The 22969-nt window shown below is 33.4% G+C and overlaps 2 protein-coding genes across 3 annotated transcripts; one reads left to right on the plus strand and one right to left on the minus strand.

Moving 5' to 3' along the window:
• The first annotated feature begins 5938 nt into the window (after positions 1–5938).
• LOC123911594 (probable indole-3-acetic acid-amido synthetase GH3.1) lies at positions 5939–8888 on the plus strand. The gene is made up of 3 exons (XM_045963051.1): positions 5939–6436; positions 6660–6761; positions 7277–8888. The coding sequence occupies exons 1-3, from the start codon at positions 6117–6119 to the stop codon at positions 8637–8639; spliced, it is 1785 nt and encodes a 594-aa protein (XP_045819007.1). The 5' UTR covers positions 5939–6116; the 3' UTR covers positions 8640–8888.
• Positions 8889–15933: 7045 nt separating this feature from the next.
• On the minus strand, positions 15934–20367 carry LOC123911595 (putative receptor protein kinase ZmPK1). 2 transcript variants are annotated; one of them, XM_045963053.1, is made up of 2 exons: positions 19725–20141; positions 15934–18637 (listed from the first exon to the last, which is right to left on the minus strand). In XM_045963053.1, exons 1-2 carry the CDS (start codon positions 19888–19890, stop codon positions 16521–16523), a joined length of 2283 nt encoding a protein of 760 aa, XP_045819009.1. In that variant the 5' UTR covers positions 19891–20141; the 3' UTR covers positions 15934–16520. The 2 variants fall into 2 exon arrangements, with proteins under 2 accessions (XP_045819009.1, XP_045819008.1); XM_045963052.1 differs by having other exon boundaries at positions 16174–18637; positions 19729–20367.
• Positions 20368–22969: the final 2602 nt, after the last annotated feature.

The raw sequence follows: 22969 nt of genomic DNA on the forward strand, positions 1-22969 counted from the left end.
TATACTCCGTTGAACTAATTCAGTGGGTTGTTACTTCATTTTTTATGGTTGCATAGTGGGTTGTTACTTGTTAACATTATATTTAGATAGTTATTTAGATCAATGAGTTTAAAGTTTAAACAATGATTGCTTTCAAGACTCCATTAATAAAGAAATGCACCGCCACTGGCAGTACACTTATATTTATTTAGTTTTATCTAAAATAAATCATAGTTTTGTACCAAAAAAAAAATCATAGTCAATACATTAAATTAAATAATGAATGAAGCATAAATAAGAGTCTTTTGGTTTGAGACCGGAACAAATCTTTAAGGTATTGAATAAATTTTGTCTTTTAAAATTATCTAATAAAAAAAAATTATTTTAGTATTTGATGGCAGGAATTTATATGATGTTTTTAATAGTATTTTAGGTTAGTTTTTAGTAATTTTAGTAGCAATTGAAACCAAATGCAAGCAAATACCTAGAGTTATGAAGTTACTTGGTCAAAAAGCAAGACAAAAAAAGCATAGAAAAGGGCAAAAAAGGAAGAAAAAGTGCACTATATCGTACCCACGATATGATCCCATCGTAGCACGATGATCTGTTTTTAATTTCGAGAAAATCTGAAGATTTGATATGCATTGTAGCACGATATCGTGCCTACGATGGATACGATGGAGTGTGAGAAAAAGCCCAAGCTTGATACGAAAACTATAAATAGAGTTCTCATCCTTCACAATTATTCATTCCAAAATATTCACAACTATTTTAAGTTTGTGAAAGCTTCAAGCTAGAGTTAGATGAACTCTAAGAGGAGGCAATGAAGCTCAAGAACTCTGAGGGAATAAGGTTAATTTCCTTTTTATTGTCTTTTGTAATTTAGTTTTCCTAGGTTAGGTCGAGTAGATGAACTCCCTTATGAATGCTTGAGACATGTAATTTGGTTCGAAAAAGATTATATTCAATTGTTATTCAGTTATTATCTATTATTGTCTTGTTTTAATGCTTTGTTCTTAATCTTGATCACGTTACAGAACAAACCCATAGGAATTAGCTGATCCTGTGACAACAAACTAATAGGCCCGAACCTAAAGACACTACAACCAAACTATATAAGAACATTAAATTCAGTATATGCGGTTTGGGGGTAGGATTAAAAATTACACATAGTTAAATTCTGCATGATTACGATTAGACAAACAAGGTAGGAGAACACGTGACAACTTGTTAAAGATAGAAAACGTGACAAACAAGGGGGATCCTACCAGCGGTTGGCTATACTTTCTTTGGTTCCAATAGGATAAGGAATGGTAGCAGTGAACTTATCTAATAGAAATTAATCCGTCAGATGAGTAATGAATAGTAAGGCAGGTATAACGCCAGTTACCAAGCAGGAATAAGAGAGATATTAAGAACACTTAACCACCTCGTGCTCATCTACTCGCACACCCTTTACTTTTATTGCTATTTATTTTACTTGTTATTTACTTTTAATAGTCAAACTCTTTCAAGCAAACAAAGCGAATGCAATGCGACTTTACTTTCTAAATTACTAAGCGAAACTAGTAGCTTTGCCACGATCTCTGTGGATACGAACTCATTCTAAACACTAGAGTGTGAATTATTACTCGATGATAGACTAGTCTACTTGCCAGACTGCGATCAATATTTTAGAGAACTTATACATATGATAAAAGATTATTTTGTGTTTTAGTAAAAGACAATAATTTAAGTTTGTGTCATGTCTTTTAACCAATGTTTTAAAAACCGGACCGGACCGGCCGGTCCGACCGGTTCGACCGTGAACCGGTGCCCTCGGCGGTCCGGACGACTAGCAAGAACCGCTAGTCAGTGGAACCGGTCAAAAACCGGTGTGAACCGGTATGAACCGGTGTGAACCGGTGTGAACCGGTGAACCGGTGAACCGGAAAAACCGGCCGGTTTTTCTCTCACTTAAAAAAAAAAAAAAAAAACTGATTTTTTAATTAAAAAAAATGATGGATTGAAATTGAAAGGTTAAAAAATCAAAAATCTTTCCTTTCCAACCATAGACTCAAACACGTGAAAAAATTATATGAACGGTTCAATATAAACGGTTCAATAACGGTTGAACCGATCCGACCGGTTGACCCTTGAACCAGTTGTCACAACGGTTCGACCTCCGGTCCGGTTCTTAAAACATTGCTTTTAACTCCCAATTTGTCGAGAACCCACAAAGTAAATAATCTATTAGTTCTTGAACCCATAGGTCATAGGGTAGGTAATTGAAAGTAGTTATGTCTTTTGAATTTTGTGTACATGCGTTTCAAGAGTCTATGTGTGTCACATTAACGGTTAGTTTATCTAATGAATTCATCTATCATTCTATCTAAATATTTTTATAATCTTTGATAAATTAATATGTCATAGATCTGTTTTATATACACGCTACTATGTTTATTAGAGTTCTGCACTAAAATTAAAATTATATGTTTAATGTTTGTTATTGAACATTATCTTATAGTATCTTATATGATTAATTATTAAATTAGTTCCAAGATATGAGAGTTTAACTCGCTATGCTAAACACAACCCATTAGCATTTCAAGTTTTTAGGCATTCTTGACATGAGTATATGACTATATGTTGCAAGTTGCAACATCCAAATGTGTGGTCCTACAACACGTTGGAATGAAATTGTCAAGAGCAATATCATCTGACTCACGTGCAAATTCTTTTTGCCAAAACAGCCAGCCAAGCCAGGCAAGTAACTAACTGGTAAGCCGACAAGCCATCACTTTCGTCGCCAGAATTCGGTTTCATGGTTGGGCTACGCGTATTTACGCCAAAACGAAAACCACCTCTATGTTTCCTTCGTTGACATGTTTGGTCCCTACTCACATTACCTTGCCTCTTATTAAGCCATTGTCTACGTTACATGGACCCTACTTTGTCCCTTCTTTTACCTACATCATCGTGTTCAATTCAACTCTTTAGATTTAGACCCATAGTTTTTGTTTTTGGGTGTATGTACTTTTCAAAAAACATAGGTTTCACTTTCACTACAACACAAGCCAAATGAAATAAAGAGTATTTTGTACTTGTACTAGTACTAGTAGTATTTTTGTTTCTTTTTCTTTCACTTGCGTGTGTAAAGTGTGCATTATAAATCGTTTTTGTTACTATCATCATATCATTTGTTCTAGTCAACTTTGTTTCTTTCAATGGTTAAGATTTCTAGAGAGAAGTTTAATGAAAAATTTAACTAAAAAAACATATGAAATTAGTTTTCAATTTTGTGTCTAACACTTACAAGTTGGATGGCAAAATATATAGTATGAATTAGATGAATTCAAATTTGGATAGTAATAGATGAAGCAAATTAATCTATTAAAATATTCAATCCATTAAAATTTGTCAAAAAAATAATAATCCAATCCATTCGCCAAGCATGAAAATCATGCATCTGATTCATCTATTATCATATTTTCAACAGATAGATATATGTTCAATCTAATTATAAATCATATTAATATTTTCTAATACCTTTTTTTTGTTAAGGCTAATCAAAACAAACAAAAGATAAGAGAAAAAAAAAAAAACAAAAACTATTCTCTAAGGATGAAAATTTCCAGAGCCGTGTTGCTTGTGAGAAACTATTTCTAATACCTTCTAATTAAATTATATTTTTAATGCAAATAAAAAAGAAGATATTATAGAAAGAGTGAAATATTACTTATTTTCTGTTATAACTGACCTCGAACCAGATTAGACGGTTCAATAAACCGGATACTAGTGGAGAAAAATATATTTATATCCATTTAGATAAATATATGAATCTATTATGATTTAGTATATTATATTAATAGATAATCTTTTCTTTGTTTTTTTTTCTTTTTTCTCATTGTACCAAAGAAAAAATTAGTATTTATACCAAATTACCACCCTACCCGTAAAAACCAAATTTTACACTGATTTGAATCCTCTTAAATTTTTATCTTTTTTTTCCTTAATTCAAGGGTTAATTTTATCTCCTTTTTATTCTTTGTAATTTATCAATCCTTAAATTAAAAAATGAGGAAAAATTGGAGAGGATCCAAATCTATTTTACACATATTGCAAAACAATGAATTGTAGTTCTAGAAGAAAGCTTATTACGATGTAAGACATTCTCTCAAATGACACTTTCATAATCGTTATCTATACCACACTTTTTAATAATTGGTGTATTTAAGGGGAACAATTACAACATATGCAAAAGGGATTGAGAATCCTTGTCCCTTTCTTTTTCTAATGTCTTTTTCAATATTTATTTAATTGAGCAATAATAATTTAATTATTTTTTTGACTAATTTAATTATATTTTTAACCGACCATATTTTCGTATAGTTGTTAGTTTTTAAATAACTTATCACCAATATATAACTATATAGGGAAAGATACATTAGATTAATGTTTATTAATGATTTACAAATCGATTAAAATGGTAAGAATTTTGGTCCGCTTAAACATGTGGTAATGAGCTCAATTCATAGCTCATGTGTGTCGGGAAAATTCGGTTGGGAGGAAAAACTCATCTTGTGTGTCCCACATGTTCTTCGACCGAGATTAATCATCGTTAACGATGGCGGAATCTTCGTACCAATATTATGGTAACCCAAAATAATAATATTATTAATGCTTTAAAAATGGAACACGATAACAAATCAGAAGACCTATCATCATGTTAAATGGATTGGGATGTTATGTTGTGTTGTGGTTTTTTTTTTTTTTTTTTTTGGCAAGTGTGAGGTTGTTAAGTCTCACATTGTTTTAAAAAGTGGAGATTGAATGCTTTATAAGTGATGAAACCTATAAAGTTAATGTCTTTAGATTTTGAGAAAAAGTTTGATGTCCAACTCACTTGTATCGTTGTTTTGAGTCCAATATGGATGATATCCTTGACTTTCCCCTCGTGAGTCAACAGTGATATCAGGGTCGATGGTTCGACAAATGGTTCGACTAACTACCTGACAAAGGTGGTCAGGCGGCGTATCCCATTGTAGCAGCAATGACAATGCAAGTGTATGGATGAAAAAAAAACGTCCGTTTGAGGGGGAGTTATGAATTAAGAGGAGGGATCCGTTGACTCTAGGAGTAAGTCTCCATTGACTCACTCCGTTTAATAACTCGATATCGGCATTATACTTCTCCAATCCAACCGTTGAATTCAAAGATCTCATTGAGTAGATCAACTCCACAAATGTTTATAAAAATTTGAAAATTGTTTGATACTTTTTCTGATAACTTCAATTGAACGTACAACAAACTTTTAAAAATACCGTTGAATTTCAATAGTCTGAATACATAACTACATTTTTTGAATTTTTATAAAAATTTGTGGAGTTGATCTACTCAATAAGATCTTTGAATTTAACGGTTGGATTGAAAATATATAATACCGATATCGAGTTATTAAGCCGAGTAAGTCAATGGAAACTTACTCCTGGAGTTAACGGATCTCTCCTCATGAATTAATGACTCATACTTGAGGGGGTGATTGTTGTGGTAAGTGTGAGGTGAGTTAAGTCTCACATTGTTTAGAAAAATTGAGGTTAAAAACTTTATAAGTGAGAAGAATAATACTCCATAATATACTGCGCCTTTATGTTGTAGTTCTGTTTTTCCCGACCTTTGTTCGTCTTGTGCAGAGACCAGTTATTATATTATAATATATATATTTGCAATTAAAAAAAATACAATAATACTAATAAAAAAGAAAAAGAAAAAAAGAACACCATAAAAGTTTCAAAATTGAAAACGTTGATGAATGTTAAAGGTTGATAGTCCACACAATACAAAGACTTTTACTAGTCTCCTTGTTACCACATGGGTCCTACTTAAGTGACATGGCATAGCCTACTTTCTTGACAATAGACTTTATAGGGGTCCCTACTTTTTTCTTCTATATAAACTACTCAACGTGCACTCGTTTTTCTCACTTCAATCTAAGATAACATAACAATCTTCTTACATTCTTCTCTTCAATTCTTCTATTTTATTTCTCCCTCTATTTCCTTTTGTTCCATAACTCATCTCTTCAATTTTTCATAAGCAACAATCAAAAAACCTTCAAAAATTCAAATTTGTTAAAATTTCTTTGAACTGAAACTAAGATGGCCGTGGACTCAAACCTTTCATCTCCATTAGGACCACCAGCGTGTGACAAAGATGCAAAGGCGCTTCGATTCATCGAAGAAATGACTCGAAACGCCGATGCTGTTCAAGAAAGAGTGTTGGCCGAGATTCTAAGCCGAAACGCAGAGACAGAGTACGTTAAACGCTTCAAACTCGACGGCGCAACTGACCGTGAAACATTCAAGACCAAGATTCCTGTCATCACGTACGATGATGTTCAGCCAGAGATTCAGCGAATTGCCAATGGTGATCGCTCTCCAATTCTCTCAGCTCATCCCATCTCTGAATTCCTAACAAGGTACCCAAATTAGCAATTTTCTTCTTCATCGACACTCTGAGTTAACAAAAGTTAATGTATCTAGTTCATAATATATATAATTCAGATATAAAACTTTTTGTCGACTCAATCGTGTCTTATAAAATTGACAACAAATTGTGCTGCTAATATTTTTAGACGGCAAAATCAATCATCTTAATTTATTTGAAAATTGGGAACTAAATTTGGTGATTTGAAACTGCAGTTCTGGGACTTCAGCTGGTGAAAGAAAATTGATGCCAACAATTAAGGAAGAGTTGGATCGTCGCCAACTTCTATACAGCCTTCTAATGCCAGTTATGAACCTGTAAGTTCTTCCTCCAAATAATTGAGCTTCTCACAAATAGTATATGTTTTCTTGTTGCTTTTTTATTCTTATCCATGTGCTTACTTAATGTTTTTTGTCTTATTTGAACAACCATCAAATGTTTTGTGGGAAAAATAAAAATAAATTATTTTCTTTGACAAATTTTGTAGAATCTCATACATACTCCTCAAAACCCCTCATCACTAGACTAAATCTAGTGGTTTTATATAAGTGAAATTTTGAAATTATTATTTTGTATCAAAAAATGAAGTTTTAAATACTCTTTTTTTTTTTAATTAAAATATATATTTTTTTCATAAAATATCAATTTTACTTTTGTCGGTCATTAATTAATAAAAGTGCTTCAACTTTTTTTATTATACAGTATTTCATTTGATATATCATTATCATTATTTTTATAATTTGTTGACTGTTTACCATAATTAAATTTTTCTTTTAATTTAATGAGCCGATGAATTATACTAATAATGCTCTTATATTTTTTAATGGAACAGTTATGTGCCAGGCTTAGACAAAGGAAAAGGCTTATACTTTTTGTTTGTGAAGTCAGAAACAAGGACACCAAGTGGGTTATTAGCCCGCCCGGTTCTCACAAGTTACTACAAAAGTGAACATTTCAAGACCCGACCCTACGACCCATACAATGTTTACACAAGTCCAAATGAAGCAATCCTCTGCCCTGATTCATTCCAAAGCATGTACACACAAATGCTATGTGGACTCATCGAACGCAACCAAGTCCTTCGCCTTGGCGCTGTCTTTGCCTCCGGTCTACTTCGTGCAATTCGGTTCCTTCAACTCAATTGGGTCGAACTAGCCCATGATATTCGAACCGGGACTTTAAACTCGAAAATTACTGACCCGAAGCTAAAAAATCACATGAAACATTTTATCAAACCCGACCCGGAATTGGCATCATTTGTGATTCAAGAATGCTCAAATGAAAATTGGGAAGGAATAATCACAAGGATTTGGCCTAACACCAAATACTTAGATGTCATTGTAACTGGTGCTATGGCTCAATACATTCCAACACTTAATTACTATAGTGGTGGGTTACCTCTTGCTTGTACTATGTATGCTTCCTCGGAATGCTACTTTGGACTTAACCTTAATCCTATGTGCAAACCCTCGGAGGTTTCTTACACCATCATGCCAAACATGGCCTACTTTGAATTCCTACCACACGAATCAGGGTCAACGAGAATTGTTGACCTTGCTGACGTGGAGGTAGGAAAGGAGTACGAGCTTGTGATCACAACTTATGCAGGTTTGTACCGTTACCGAGTTGGTGACATTCTCCGAGTCACCGGGTTTCATAATTCAGCACCACAGTTCCACTTTGTACGTCGTAAGAACGTGTTGTTAAGTATTGACTCGGATAAAACAGATGAGTCAGAGCTACAAAGAGCGGTGGAAAATGCTTCAAAGTTGTTGGTTGAGTTAAACACTAGTGTGGTGGAGTACACAAGTTATGCAGATACCGAGACGATACCAGGTCATTATGTGATATATTGGGAGTTGTTGACCAAAGCCGACTCTGCGAACTCCTCGAATTTGCCGAGTCATGACGTGTTGAATCAGTGTTGCTTGGAAATGGAAGGATCATTGAATTCAGTTTATAGGCAGTGTAGGGTTGCAGATCATTCAATTGGACCATTGGAAATAAGGGTTGTGAAGAGTGGAACTTTTGAGGAGCTTATGGATTATGCAATCTCAAGAGGTGCTTCAATTAATCAATATAAGGTTCCAAGGTGTGTGAATTTTACACCTATAATGGAGCTTTTGAACTCTAGGGTGGTTTCTGTTCACTTTAGTCAAGATTTGCCACATTGGACCCCTGAAAGAAGACGTTGATCAATAAGATTAATTTTGACATATGGGGTAATTGGGTAGATGTAGATTTTGCTATATGCAATTTGTAAGTTCATCTCTTGGTTAATTAAATGTGTAGGAAGGATTTGTGAAGAGTCTATGAGAGTATGGATTAGGAGGTCTCTCTTGGTTAGGTTAATTATTACTATGTATTTTGGTTTAATTAGTGAACTTGTGCAAAAGATGCGCAACTTTGTTTAGTAAATTTGTATGTATTGATTGTTTCAACTACCAGTGAAGGAAAATATTTTCTCTTGACAAAGTAAAGTGACTAAATTATATGTCAAAGAAACATTGTTAGTTGTTACTGTGAGAGAAAAATAATCATTATGATAGGGTCCTAATATCATCTTGCTTTATAAGAAGAAATTGATTCATTAATATAATAAAAAGAACCAAATTCATTTTCATAGGTGAAGATCCGTCTATCTTATTTTGGAGATATCTAATGTTTTAGAGGTCTGATTTGTGTGATTCTTGATACATTGAAAAGCTAAGAGACTCATCTACAACTCCTATTTCATTCTTTTAGTCCAAATTCAGTTTGAATCTTGGTCATAAATGTGGTTGAAATTAAAGACTAGTATTTATTAGACAAAATTGGTTTGTAATTCATTTTGTAACTTCAACCACATTAGTTTCTTGTGGTGATAGTGTAATTCATATTAGCTTTTACCATTCTTCTTTTTTTTTTTTTTTTTGGTTTACAGCTTTTACCATTCTTCTAAATCATAGCTGAGAGTAGAGCTGTCAAAACGGGCGGCCCGGACAATTTCGGGCCGGCCCGGTCGGGCTCCAGGCTTTGTCGGGCCGGGTTAAAAAGCCCGGATAAAAAACGGTCTACCAAAATTAGTGCCCGAGCCCGGCCCGGTACGGGTAGTCGGGCTTTCGGGCCGGCCCGGTTTATTTTTTATTTTTTATTTACCTTTAGTGCTCAAACTCAACCATGTAAATAACATTAATAATTCTCGCGCGTCCTATTTTTTACTCATCCGCTATATATATATATATATATATTCTCGCGCGCCGTATTTTTACTCATCCCCTATCTACGAGTTTCTCGCGCGCCATATTTTTACTCATCCACTACCTACGACTTTCTCGCGCGCCCTATTTTTACTCTTCCGCTACGTACGAGTTTCTCGCGCGCCATATTTTTACTCATCCACTACCTACGACTTTCTCGCGCGCCCTATTTTTACTCTTCCGCTACGTACGAGTTTCTCGCGCGCCCTATTTTTATTCATCCACTACGTACGAGTTTCTCACGCGCCCTATTTTTACTCATCCACTACCTACGAGTTTCTCGCGCCCTATTTTTACGCATCCGCTACTTACGAGTTTCTCGTGCGTCATATTTTTACTCATCCGCTACCTACGACTTTCTCGCGCGCCCTATTTTTACTCATCCGCTACGTACGAGTTTCTCGCGCGCCCTATTTTTTTTCATCCACTACGTAAGAGTTTATCGTGCGTCCTATTTTTACTCATCCGCTACCTACGAGTTTCTTGGGTGCCCTATTTTTACTCGTCTGCTACTTAAGTAACGGACGGTGTTTTATAATTTATATTACAAACTAATTTCAAATCATCCAAAACAAATTATTTATATTTATATTTTATTTTATTTTTTTATTTTTATTTTTAATTTTTTCGGGCTTGCGGGCCGCCCGCGGCCCATTCGGGCTAGCCCGTATTTTAATCGGGTTTTGTCGGGCCGGGCTAAAAAGCCCGAAAATAATTCGGGCTAGGATTTTCAATGCCCGAGCCCGAGAAAAAATCAGGCTTGGCGGGCCGGCCCATTCGGGCTAGCCCGTTTTGACAGCTCTAGCTGAGAGTGTGGCGAGTGTCCCCTCCATTCAATTCTCTCATCTCTTGATAATAAGCTATAATTAATTAATTATAATACAATTTTCGCTATAAGATTAATCTACTTAGTATGGTTAAAGATTCGTTCTTTATCTTTTTGTGTGTGAAAAAAATTAGTTTGGGAGAAAGAATTCACCTTATATTTAATAAGTTCTCCGACCAAGATTTGTTACTACTATAAGATCATGAAACCTTCATACCCAATACCTCACGGCACGAGCTGACGACAGCCATGCACCACATGAACCGGTCCTAATTCCCGTCTGAGGCGATCTAGGTCAGTGTGATATGAAAACTTACTAAGTGAGAACTTTCAAATTCAGAGAAACCATGGAATTAAAAAGGGGCAATCCTGAGGCAAATCCTTCTTTCTATTAACTCCATTTTTTTTATCTCTGTTCCATCAACCCATTCATACATTATCAAATCAAATTCGGTTCGTTTAAAGTGAATAGTTTAGGCAATAGAAAAAAGTTAGTAAAATAAATACATCAGGGTTGAGATTTTAACAATCTATAATTTATCACGCATGTGAATATAATATGAATAATGAATAAGAGATTATCACTTTTAGATGAGGTTTTATTACACATATAATATTCTCTTCCCACCTCCCATGTTTCTTTTCTACCCTCTGGTTTTTCATTTTTGCCTTTGTATAGATATTTTTTGGAATGCGTTTTCCGAATTTTGTCTCGAAAAAAACTTCAGAATGTGTTTTTCAAATTTTTCCGAATTTGAACTAGAAAAACATCGAAAAACACATTCCGAAGTTTTTATACAAAGGCAAAAAATGAAAAACCTGGGGGTAGAACAGAAACATGAGGTGTGGGAAGAGAAAAATTCCAACTGTGGTACATCAAAGCCTCCATTCGTAACTGACGGGCTGGATACACTAATATTAATTAGTTACTATTAGCACTCCCGGTTTTGTTAGTACACTTCTTGAGAGTACTTGTTTTCTAAAATCATTTTCGTCTATAACGTAACTTTCATTAGTAATATTTCTTTTTGTATGGGATCTAAGTGCAAGATTTGATAGGTTTGAAACATAAAAGAACTAACTAGCAGCATAACTTGAATGAATTATAAGGATCAACTTAAGATTCAAATTGTATAGAGTAAGAAATGATTTTCAATTTTTAGTTTGTAAATTTTATTTGAAAATTTCTTAAATTAAATTTTACAATATATTTCACAAAACATATTCATTTCGAAATTTCCCCAAGTTTTCACCGAAGCAATAGAGTTTACATATAATAATTTGAATTATTTTCTAAAATAATTTATCTAAAAAAAATTTCTCATCTCCAAACACGTCAATTGACATTCAATGAAATCTTTTTCTTTATCAAAATTTTATTGATTGTTGCGAGGAAAATAAATAAATTATTTTTGAAATTTAATGATATGAATTTACTAGTATTACAAATTTACTATTATTTTATAAATACTTAGTAGAAGTGATTGAGTCTTTATTAAATATAAGTATTTAAAATAATATATTTGCTAACAAGTGTCTTCAAACGTTATAAAATTTATTTATCCAAAAAATTAGATATTTCAAATTTTAATTTATTCATTTCACACATTTTCATTAAATAAATAATGTCATCAAGTCCATGCCCATCCTTCACACCCTCTTTCCTTGGACTTTCCACAGCATGTTTTCCATTAAAATCTATAGTCTTATACAGCTTCATTTCTTCGTGAACGGATTAGACACGGTCAATACATTGACGCGGTAATTGTTTCTAACCGTCCAATTACAAATAAATAGTTGAGATCAAATTCTATATAAAATTAAGGCTAAATTATATTTTTGGCCTCCTAAATTTCATAAACTTGTGATTTTGGTCTCCTAATTTTCAAAATAACACTTTTGACCCCCTATGTTTGCCCCCTTTTGCAAAAGGTCAATTTTGACCAAGTCAACACAAATGTGGTAAGTTATTTATGTGACTAGCTGCCACGTCAGCTTATTTTTGCCACCTAATGAAATAAAAAATAATTAAATAAAATTTTATTTTGTTTCAATGTGAACAAGTTGTTCCAATATATGAATGAATCAATATCAATCTTACTGTTTGGATGAATGACAAAGAAACTATTAGTGATATACATAAATTAAGTGATAAATATGAGTCGATATCCCCTTCTTCAATCTTACAGGCAACTAACAAAGATTGATTGTCTTTTAGAATTCTTACATATGTGCATCAATCAATACTTAAATGCGAGTAATGAAATAAAGTTTCTACGATTCCAATTTATGTTATACTTCCTTCCGTCAATCTCCATCTAATATAAGATTGAAATTGCGACGGAGTATAGCAACCAATTTGGTGGTCGAAAATTGAGACGGACTTAATGACCAAAATTTGGTCTGATTTAGCTATTATTTCAAAAATTTCTTAACAAATACCCACATATTGTGATTTGACTTGATGCATATCAAACTTACTTAGTGTATACAAAGGGTCTGTAAACTCGACTTCGATTTGTAGACCTGTATGAATCTATGGAACATTAAAATCTATTTTCAAAAACCTATAAATGACATATACATTTATTATAAACATCCAAAATCCTGATAAAGTCTTGTCTATCATCAAAATAACGACCATCAACAATATAATATTATCATCATCATCGTCGTCATCATCATCATCATCATCATCATCATCATCAAATTTTGCATAAAATAAAACACCTTTTTCATCATAATCAATATTGGATTGCTTGAACTTCTACCTAATTAAATATTGCCACAACCACCCTAAATTATACTTTCTACCTACTCTCATCCTAAAAAAACAAGATTGCTTTGGTTGTGTTTTCTGGTCACTACAAGAATTCCTTGTATTTGCAACCAACATTTCAGGCGGACTTAAAACTCCACACAAATTTTGATACATTTGCGGCGGAAAATACCCACGCAAATGAAAGGGTGAAAAATCTAAATTTCCGGAGCATTTGCGGCGGCTTTTTTACATTTGCGGCGGACTGTAATTTATGGCGGTAAAAGCAGTTTTTGCAGTGGCACAAATCCCATGCAAACCTAGAAAAGTGAAGCAACATTTGCGTCGGAAAACAGCCCACACAAATGACATCATCGTTTAAAAAAATAATCACTTTTCGGCTGACTTTGACCCACGCAAATTTCAGCCTGCGTTGTGATGTCTTCTGCGGTGGCCTTTAGGCCCACGCAAATGACAGGGCGGGAAAATTCATAATTCAATTTTTTCCTTCTATATAAACAATCTCCTCCTTTCATTCTTCTTACAACTTTCATATCTCAATTTTTTCTTCTCACTACAATCATCATATACCATTTTTCTCTACAACTTTCTTACTATAAATTTTACTAAACAATCTCATTCCATTCTTCATACAACTTTCACATCTCAATTTTTCTTCTCTCTAGAATCACCATATCTCCCTCCCCTCTACAAATTCTTTACTCAATTAAAATGCAAAAATTAATTGTCTCACTAATTTTAAAATAAACATTGAAAAGTTTAGCACAAATTCCTTACTAAATTAAAATGCAAAATAAATCGTCTCACTAATTTTAAAATAAAAAAATGAAAAGTTTAGAAAAAAAAAATATACTTTTTATTTTTTTAAAAGAAAATGCATTTTGCAGCGGCCTTTGGCCCACGCAAATGACAAGGTTTTTTTAAATGTGTCTTTGCCGGCGGAAAAGTTTGCCGCAAACATACTGGCTGTATCTTTTCCGGCGGAAAAAGTCCGCCGCAAACGTTTCCTACCACGTTTTTTCCGTGGGAACAGTTTCCGCCGCAAATTTGCCATTGCGGCTGCCTTTTGTGCATTTCCGTGGGCTTTTGGCCGCTGCAAACCCATGTGTTTCTTGTAATTAGTGCGTTGGTGTGTTGGGATTGGTGTGTTTTTGTTTTGTTTTCGTTGGTTTTATTATGGAGACAATTGTTCGATTCGAGTCCTTTAGAGAGGTTTTATTACTAGTGATTTTTGTTTGGCTTAGAGGCTGCCGTTTTGGTTGTTGTTGATGCGACATGGTTTAGTGTCCGAGTAGGATTGATCGTTATCGTCGTGATGAAGTTTGAGTTGGATGGGCGGGGATGATGATATTTGGTGTAAGGGCCTGCTAGGATTTAGGTGTTGTTTTAGTTTATTTTCTTACTTGTGATGTGATGATATGTGTTTGTTTTGCGCTCCAACCAAACCGAAGAAACGAGATCACAAATAGACAGGCTCTAGTTTCGCCCCACAAATTAAACACACAAGATGTATGTCTCTAATATAAGAAATTTTCATTAATTTATATTGGTCTAATATCATATTTTAAAATAACTTTATCAATACAAATCTTTGACGTGACATCTCTCTAAAAAAAAAAACTTTCCAATATAATCTCTTATCTCTCTATATTATATATTCAATTGAAGAAATAAAAAGTTTGAAAATATTTTAACAGTATTTTTAAAAACACAATATATCTAACAAAATTGTTATTACTGATAATTTTTTTTTAAAAACCATTCTAATCAAACCCGGGTTGAATATCTAGTTTAATGTAAAAAAGGAGTTGTTCAATGCATTTTCAATGCACATGGCCGTTGTGAAAATACAATGCATTTTTTATAAAAAAAAAAGAAAAACTATGGCAAAAAGCAAGTAAAAAGCTAAACATCCAAAGCACTCTAACATGTGGCTCTTGGCAAATGTGTAGACACGGTCTCAATTGACTGATAATGATGCTCTTATACACTACTTAAAAAATATAATTTAGTGATGGAAATTAGAGACGAAACAAAATCCCTCAATAAATGTGACGGAATTAGTGACGGAATATTATAATTTTTATATTGACAAACATCAGTGACGAAATTTATGATAGAAAAATCTATCACAAATTTGATGAGATTAAATGCAGTGAGGAATGTTGTGACAAAATTTATCCATCTCTAATTATTCAGTCACAAATTCTATCACAACCAGGCATAACATATTGATTTTGTGAGAAAAAGATTCCCTCTCAAATAATTTTAATAAATGATGAAATATCAATTTTTTTAAAAAAATCATAATTATTATTATTTATCTATTTTGATAAGATTACTTTTTCTTTTTTGAAAAATAAGAAACTTTTATTAACTGCTCAAAATGTGCCTCATATCATTTTGGATATGAATAGCAATGTGATCGGGTACAGTAGAAAACTAATGCTTGTTGGGCTCACAAGAGGTCCAACGGGCCAAATTATGAGCAACATGATGAAAACTTCTCAACACACCACAACATTTCTCCCCTACCCCCCACAAAATTCAGAAAACGTTTTCCGAATTTTTTATAGTGTAAATTTTACACTAGAAAAACACTTCAGAACGTATTTTCCGAATTTTTTTTACGTGCTAGCGGGGCAGGGGAGAAATGTTGTGGTGGGTTGAGAAGTTTTCGGACATGATTACCAGACCTCCTAACCCAACTAACAGAAACATAAGGGAGCTTTTGCAACATATTTCCCTTGTTTCTAGCAATGCGACCCCAACAAACTTTAGGATACTAATGTAATGCTTGTTATGGGAGAAGTTACTGGAGTGTTATGTTAGGTTTTCTATTGAATTCATTTCATGCAATGCTTGTTAATAAGCACTATTAACAAAAACAGAGTTAAATTTTCAAAATATAAAACAAAAGCAGAGTTAAATACTTAGTATTTGGATAGAATGTAGTAGTGTGATACATATATAAATTATAAACATCACACATTGAAACTTTAATAAATATTAAACTTGTGGGATACACGACGTCACAAGTTTTTCACCATGTATAATATATTGATTCACCGGCAAAAACAATCTTAAGCATGATGAAAGACTTGTCTCAATCCTCATCAAAGACTTGTGCGATTCACTTTCATCAAAGATAAACCGTAGAGATATTCATCAATCCTCATCTATTATGTCAAGATCAAGAAACCAATGGATAAATTTCAGCATTAAACATATATCACTCGAGTTCTCTATCACGACTTTGAAGCATCTCAACCACTTGACTCATAGTAGGTCTAATATCCCTATCTTCCTCAACACAGTCCAAAGCAACTCTAGCCAAAATTTCCATTTTACTCAAATCACAATTATTCACCATTGAAGGATCTATAATTTCTTCCACCCAACATGCACTCCTCTTTTTCTCTCTTACCCAAGTTATCAATCTTCTATTATTTGCCACTTCTCCATCATATCCTTCTATATTCATCATTGTTGAACTCTTTCCAGTTATCATCTCCAACACAACAATCCCATAACTATAAACATCTACTTTAGATGTTATTGGTAAATTCAAAATCCATTCAGGCGCCATATATCCTCTTGTTCCTCTTATCATTGAGAATTCTGAATTATTGTTGAGATTGTTTCTATTTTGGAGTTTAGACAATCCAAAATCTGCTAACTTGGGTTGAAAGTTAGAATCAAGAAGTATATTTTGTGGCTTTATATCACAATGCAAAATCCACTCCAAACATTCTTCATGTAGATAAGCTAAAACTCTAGCAATTCCTAAAGCAATATCATACCTTTTACTCCAATCAAGGGTATTAGTTTTAGATGAAAGATTTTCAGCTAAAGAACCATTTTCCATGTACTCATAGACCAAAATTCTATGCTTACCTTCAACACAATATCCCCACATTTCAATCAAGTTCATGTGGTTAAGTCTTCCTATGATGCTTACTTCGGCGAGAGACTCTCCTTCTCCTTGTTGAGCTTCATACAATCTCTTTATGGCTACATGTCTTTGATCCGGCAATGTACCTCTATATACATCCCCTCCTCCACCTCTTCCAATCTCATTACTGAAATTCTTTGTTGCTACCTTCAACTCGAAGTAACTATATCTTCTGAATCCCAATGCATGATGATAGTTATGTTTATCTACACTACTCTTTTTGTTGGCAAATAAAAAAACAAAAACCACAAAAAAACAAACACATTCTAAACCACCAACTGTAATTACAAGCCATTGAAAAAACTTTAACATGCTACTTATTGGTTTTCTATGAAAGTCTTTGTGAAGCTGCACCCAACAAAACTGATCTTTTACACTCATAGTTTCTTCTTTAGAGAAGTGATTACCTTTTGGAAGTCTTAAGTAAATTATTCCTCCTAGAATACTTGGTGAATGTCTCCCATTCAACAATTGTAGCTTTGTAAAGCAATTGAAGGTGCCTTTGTCCTCTTTGAATGTGTATTGAAATCCTCTACAGTAACAATCTTGTAAACATAAACTCTCACAATTTTTGTAGGTACTATTTTGAACATAATTACTGTCATAACCGAAGAGCTCATAACCTTGTAATTTTAAAAAGGTAGACTTACTTCTATTGCAAGTAAAATCAAACATAGGTTTGCAGCCATAAGACCAATCACTATCGTTCGTCACTTTATACCCCGGCAAACAAGAGCATTTCTTACCGTTTTTAGAATCATAGCTACAAGTGCTATTTTCACCACAAATTCCATGAATTGTGCAAGTATCAATTATGACTTGATATGAAATATACCAAATTTCTGACAAGTTTTTTCGACTATAAACTCGAATATTACCGTCAAAATCAATGGTTAATCTTCTTTGCATAACCATACCATAATCATAAGTTGAAAAAGAGTAATTATCAGAGGAAGCGAACTTCCCCAAAGAATCCAACAAAGCAATTCTACTACTATTGTAATGGAACCTTCCAGCATCTGAGCATAACAACCAATGTGGAGGCCAATATGTACTCAAAACATCAGGACCATTATAGGCGAGACGAATACCATTGTTATCATCAAAGAATAACTTATAGAAGCCAGAAGAATGATTACTCTGGCTTCTTGAAGAAACAAGATTTGTGTATCTAGTGAGAGGTTGATTAGGAAGCAGAGTATTTATTGGAAAATCATAGCTTTGCCATAAGATGTTAGTTCCTTGAAGCTCACGTAACACAAGATTACCATCTTGTTTGAGATACAACTCTAATGGAGCATTTGATGCTGTGTTTGAAGACCAAGTGTTGTTTTGACCCCCATCAAGCAAGAGGATGTTACCTGTGTTTAAGAGGAAAAGCTTTGAAAGCTTACCTTTTGGAAATTATAAGGAAAGGAAGAAATTAGAGGAAATAAAATTAGTTGGCTAGGCTTCTAGTATCTTTATTATTGATCACAGTATCACACAATAACAAGAACCAAGATTTGAAATTAAAAATTACTATTCTACGAAGTATTTAGCTAGAGTAATGAGAACACTTCATTTTTAAAGCTTTTAACACTTATTCTTACTCTAAGCCGCTACACTAGGTTTGGTCTGGTGAGAGATTTGGGTAGCATGTTTGAGATCTTGAGTTCGATCCTCAACTCCATTGTAAATAAAAAAAACACTTATTCTTACTCTATTATTGGGTTAAATTAAAGGTTTAACTATACATTTGGTCCCTTACGTTTATTTTAGGTTTCAATTTGGTCCCTTAAGTTTAAAAAGTATCAATTTGGTCCCTTACGTTTATTTTAGGTTTCAAGTTAGTCCTTTCCGTCAATTTTGTCACATGTGGTAGTCAATTTGCATATGTGGATTGACATGTGGCACTTGGACATGCTGACACGTGTACTATTCAAACGGTGTTAGTGACAAAACTAACGGAAAGGACTAACTTGAAACCTAAAATAAACGTAAGGGACCAAATTGATACTTTTTAAACATAAGGGACCAAATGTGTAGTTAAGCCTAAATTAAATCAATAATTGTAAAAATTGTAAAATACTACACGCTCTGCAATTATATTAAAATTAAGGTTTTTTCTAAACCACTCCTTCATTATTTGGGATATTTACCGATCAATCAATGATAACAAGTCATATACATGTGAAATAAAAGTTAGTTGTAAGTACCACATGCAAATCTAATTATGTGGCTTGTTCTTATTGGTTGATGGATAAATACCCTAAAATTATGAAGGGGTAATTAGAAATTCTACAATATAACATTTGGGTATATATTATGCAATTGTGAAATACTACTGCCTTTGTCTCATTTTAGGTGTTTTATTTGAATTTTGCATACTTTTTTGTCAAGAATTTGCATATTTATTCTACTTTAAATAATGTTGATTGTGTTCATTTCAAATATCAGGAAAAAAAAAAAAAATCAAATTTGCATAAATTTGAACATTACCTACCATTCGCAGGTTGTTCACGGTTTGCCATCCATACAATATTGGCTGGATCATGACTGTGATTATGCAGCTCTGTGAACCATATGGCGAAGGTAAATGCGTTTTCTCCGATTTGATAGAAGCCAGCAGAGAAGATTCCATTTGAAGAGACAATAACATCTTCATGTTTCTCTACTGATAGAGATGAACCCTTTTTCAATGATGTTAAATAACATGAACAGTATTGGAAAGGAAATAGAAAGATGGTTAGAAGGAAAATATGTGAAACTTTGAAAGCCATTGTTGACTGGTGATCATGTAATTGTGATGTGTGTGTATTTAAGTGAAACCCAGGTGCAATTAATCTTTCTAACTAGGACCACAAGTTGAAAATGGTAGCTTGATTAGACTTTTCAATGATGATATTTTTGTGTTTTTATCCTTCAATTTTCAACACGGTTCTTTGTGGTGGACTGGTGGGTCTTGGAAACCAAGGACTAAAGGTCCAAAAAGTAGTGTGAAATCACAAAATGTTATGTTAGTGTAACTTAGACATGTTATTTATTTTTGATGTTGTTGGCTGGCCTGGTACAACACATGATACACATATTCTTTTAACTACGATCGAAGAAATGAAAAATGTGTTTCCATCCTCCTGAAGGTAAGCATAATCTCATTTTTATAATAAAGTTATGTATTGTTTAAATTAAAGTTAATTTTTTATAAATATTAACAAAATTTATTTTGTTGTTATAGGAAAGTACTATCTAGTTGATGCTGGATATCCAGTATCTATCTCCACACAAGGGTGAAATATATCAAATTCCAGATTTTAGAGCTGGTAGTCGTCAAGCACAAGGAATGCAAGAAGTATTCAACCATGCACATTTTTCACTAAGAAATGTTATTGAAAGAACAATTGGGGTTTGGAAGAAAAGATTGTTGGAATTAATTTATTATTAATTATATATAAGACATGCTCTCAATAATAAAGATTAAACATATAATCTTATAACGGAAGTGCGGAAGCTAAACATATGAGCATGTATATAAACACATGATCTATGACATAATGATTTATCAAGGATTATAGGAATATATGAATAGATGAACCATTAGATAGAAGTTAAACAAACCGATCCTAAAACGCAAAGAGAAAAAGACGGACGACGAGTATCCGTTGGCTTGTGGTTCTTCCTCAACCAAGACTCCTTATGCCCTAAGCGCTCTTCAGATGGGGAGAAGAGGCGATATGCAGTGTGTCCGGTATATTGGGGACCATATCCTATATATAGTGTGATGGCCAATTAGGGTTCCCATTATTCTGAAATGGGTCATCCTGACATCCACTCATATTGAGCTCATATCAAATTAATTAATTAATTCTAAATAGAAATCTAATTAACCTTTTAACTTTATTTGATCACTTAATCAATTAAGGCTCCTAATTGATAAATAGCTAATATAATTATATAAAGATATTTGTCCAAATAATATTTTTGGAATATCATAAAATATTCCAACAATCTCCCACTTGGGCTACATATCGTAATAATTATATCATTATTCCTTAGGCGCATCCGAATGCTATTTATATTTAGATTTCAACCTTACAATCTGGTCCATCTCATACATCAATAATGAGACCACCGCGGTTGTCGTCACTGACGTATAACGTGACGGAACCCCAGAGACCACCACATCAATGTACTTGATGACATAGATCGATATGGATGAGTAGCATGAAAATTTCATGAAATGTGATATCTAAATCATGTCTATTTCCAATTGGTCCAACTGAAATCTTTAGTGAGATTAAACCGAAGTTTGCAAATTCAATATTTGCACAAAAGATACAGAACCGGTTATAACAATAATAACCTCAAACTTTATTTCTGCAGAAAACCTTAACAAAGTATCAAAACTAAAGTTAGAGCATAAATAATATGAAAGACCTTAGGTGTCAAGTCTTCGATTAGTGAGTAAGCTAGCATAAACTTTATCTCTATATGTTCTATCATTCAACAACAGCTAATAAGTCAACGAACTTTATAAAATAGTTGTTGAAACGTTATCCGACTAACTTATGTCACACTATAACTTGAGTTGTCTTTCAAAATCTTTTACTTTATGCAACCAAGTGACATAAATACTTACGGTCATTTCTTGAATTAAAATGTCAATTTTATATAGACATTTAAAAGGATCGGAGTCGAACATCTTGATGATCTCCAAATTGTTAGATCTTCGATATGTGAGCACAAATTCTTATAGACATTTAAAAGGATCGGCGTGAATTAATTACATCATATCCCATTTCTTGGAAGCTTGGTCGAAACTCTAAAAGACACACAAAGTACTACACCCTATTTTACTCTACATTTTTTCAAAACTTTCCACGGGTTTCCAAGAAACAACCCACAAGTTTCCACGAACTAATCACTGAAAGTTCAGAACAGAGTTTCATATTCTCCCCACAATATAAATTTCACAATATAATTTAAGTAATAACCTCAAACTCATTGCATAGTTTTTCATTTACTACAATGACTTTTGAAGAAAATACCTTAACTCAAACCCCTTTAGCCTTAATTCCACATTACACCATTCTAGAGTGTGTCTTAGGTCTCTGTTTCACAACATTCAACATTCTCCTTCTTGTTCCTTATGATTACATCGACAAAAACCCGGTTCCTGCGGTAATCTTCAAGGGTCGGACAACAACATTCCAAGCTTTCTTGGTTTGCATAATCTTTGCTTTCTCAGGTGCAACTAATGCCATTGTGGCAGCTAGTATTAATTCACGGTTTGGAAGATTTTGTGGGTATTATTCAATGGTTTCTATGGCTTCTGCTTTTGCAATTCTCTTATGGGCTATTTTTTGTACATGTATTCATTAGCTAGAATCCTTGATGTCAAACAATTTTTGCTTCATGATTTTGAAAGCAATTGTTCTATGTAAGGTGATTCAGCATATTGATAAAGAATTTTAATTGTGATGTCAAATAATTAAAAATGGATTATTTCACATGTCAGCAGATGGTTTATTCATTCTTGTAAGGATATATCAGTCGGTACTCGGTAGCTACGAACAACATTATTGGAGGACTAGGGACTAAAAATATATAAGAATCACAAAGATATATGAGAATATATAATAGTCATTAGTATCACTTAAGTGAGTCACGTGTCTATAGAAATTCAATCACGTGCATTCCTTTGCCCTCATGCGTTTCTCCGTTCCTGCGTTTTTTTTTTACTTCTT

This window comes from Trifolium pratense, linkage group LG2, assembly GCF_020283565.1.
Source record: "Trifolium pratense cultivar HEN17-A07 linkage group LG2, ARS_RC_1.1, whole genome shotgun sequence".
Classification (NCBI taxonomy): domain Eukaryota; kingdom Viridiplantae; phylum Streptophyta; class Magnoliopsida; order Fabales; family Fabaceae; genus Trifolium; species Trifolium pratense.

Coding starts and splice junctions, on each gene's coding strand:
- LOC123911594 (XM_045963051.1), top strand. CDS start 6,117: ATGGCCGTGGACTCAAACCTTTCATCTCCATTAGGACCACCAGCGTGT. Junction 6,437..6,659: donor ATCTCTGAATTCCTAACAAG/GTACCCAAATTA, acceptor TTGAAACTGCAG/TTCTGGGACTTCAGCTGGTG. Junction 6,762..7,276: donor CTAATGCCAGTTATGAACCT/GTAAGTTCTTCC, acceptor TTAATGGAACAG/TTATGTGCCAGGCTTAGACA.
- LOC123911595 (XM_045963052.1), bottom strand. CDS start 20,005: ATGGCTTTCAAAGTTTCACATATTTTCCTTCTAACCATCTTTCTATTT. Junction 18,638..19,728: donor CCGTGAACAACCTGCGAATG/GTAGGTAATGTT, acceptor AATTTCCAAAAG/GTAAGCTTTCAAAGCTTTTC.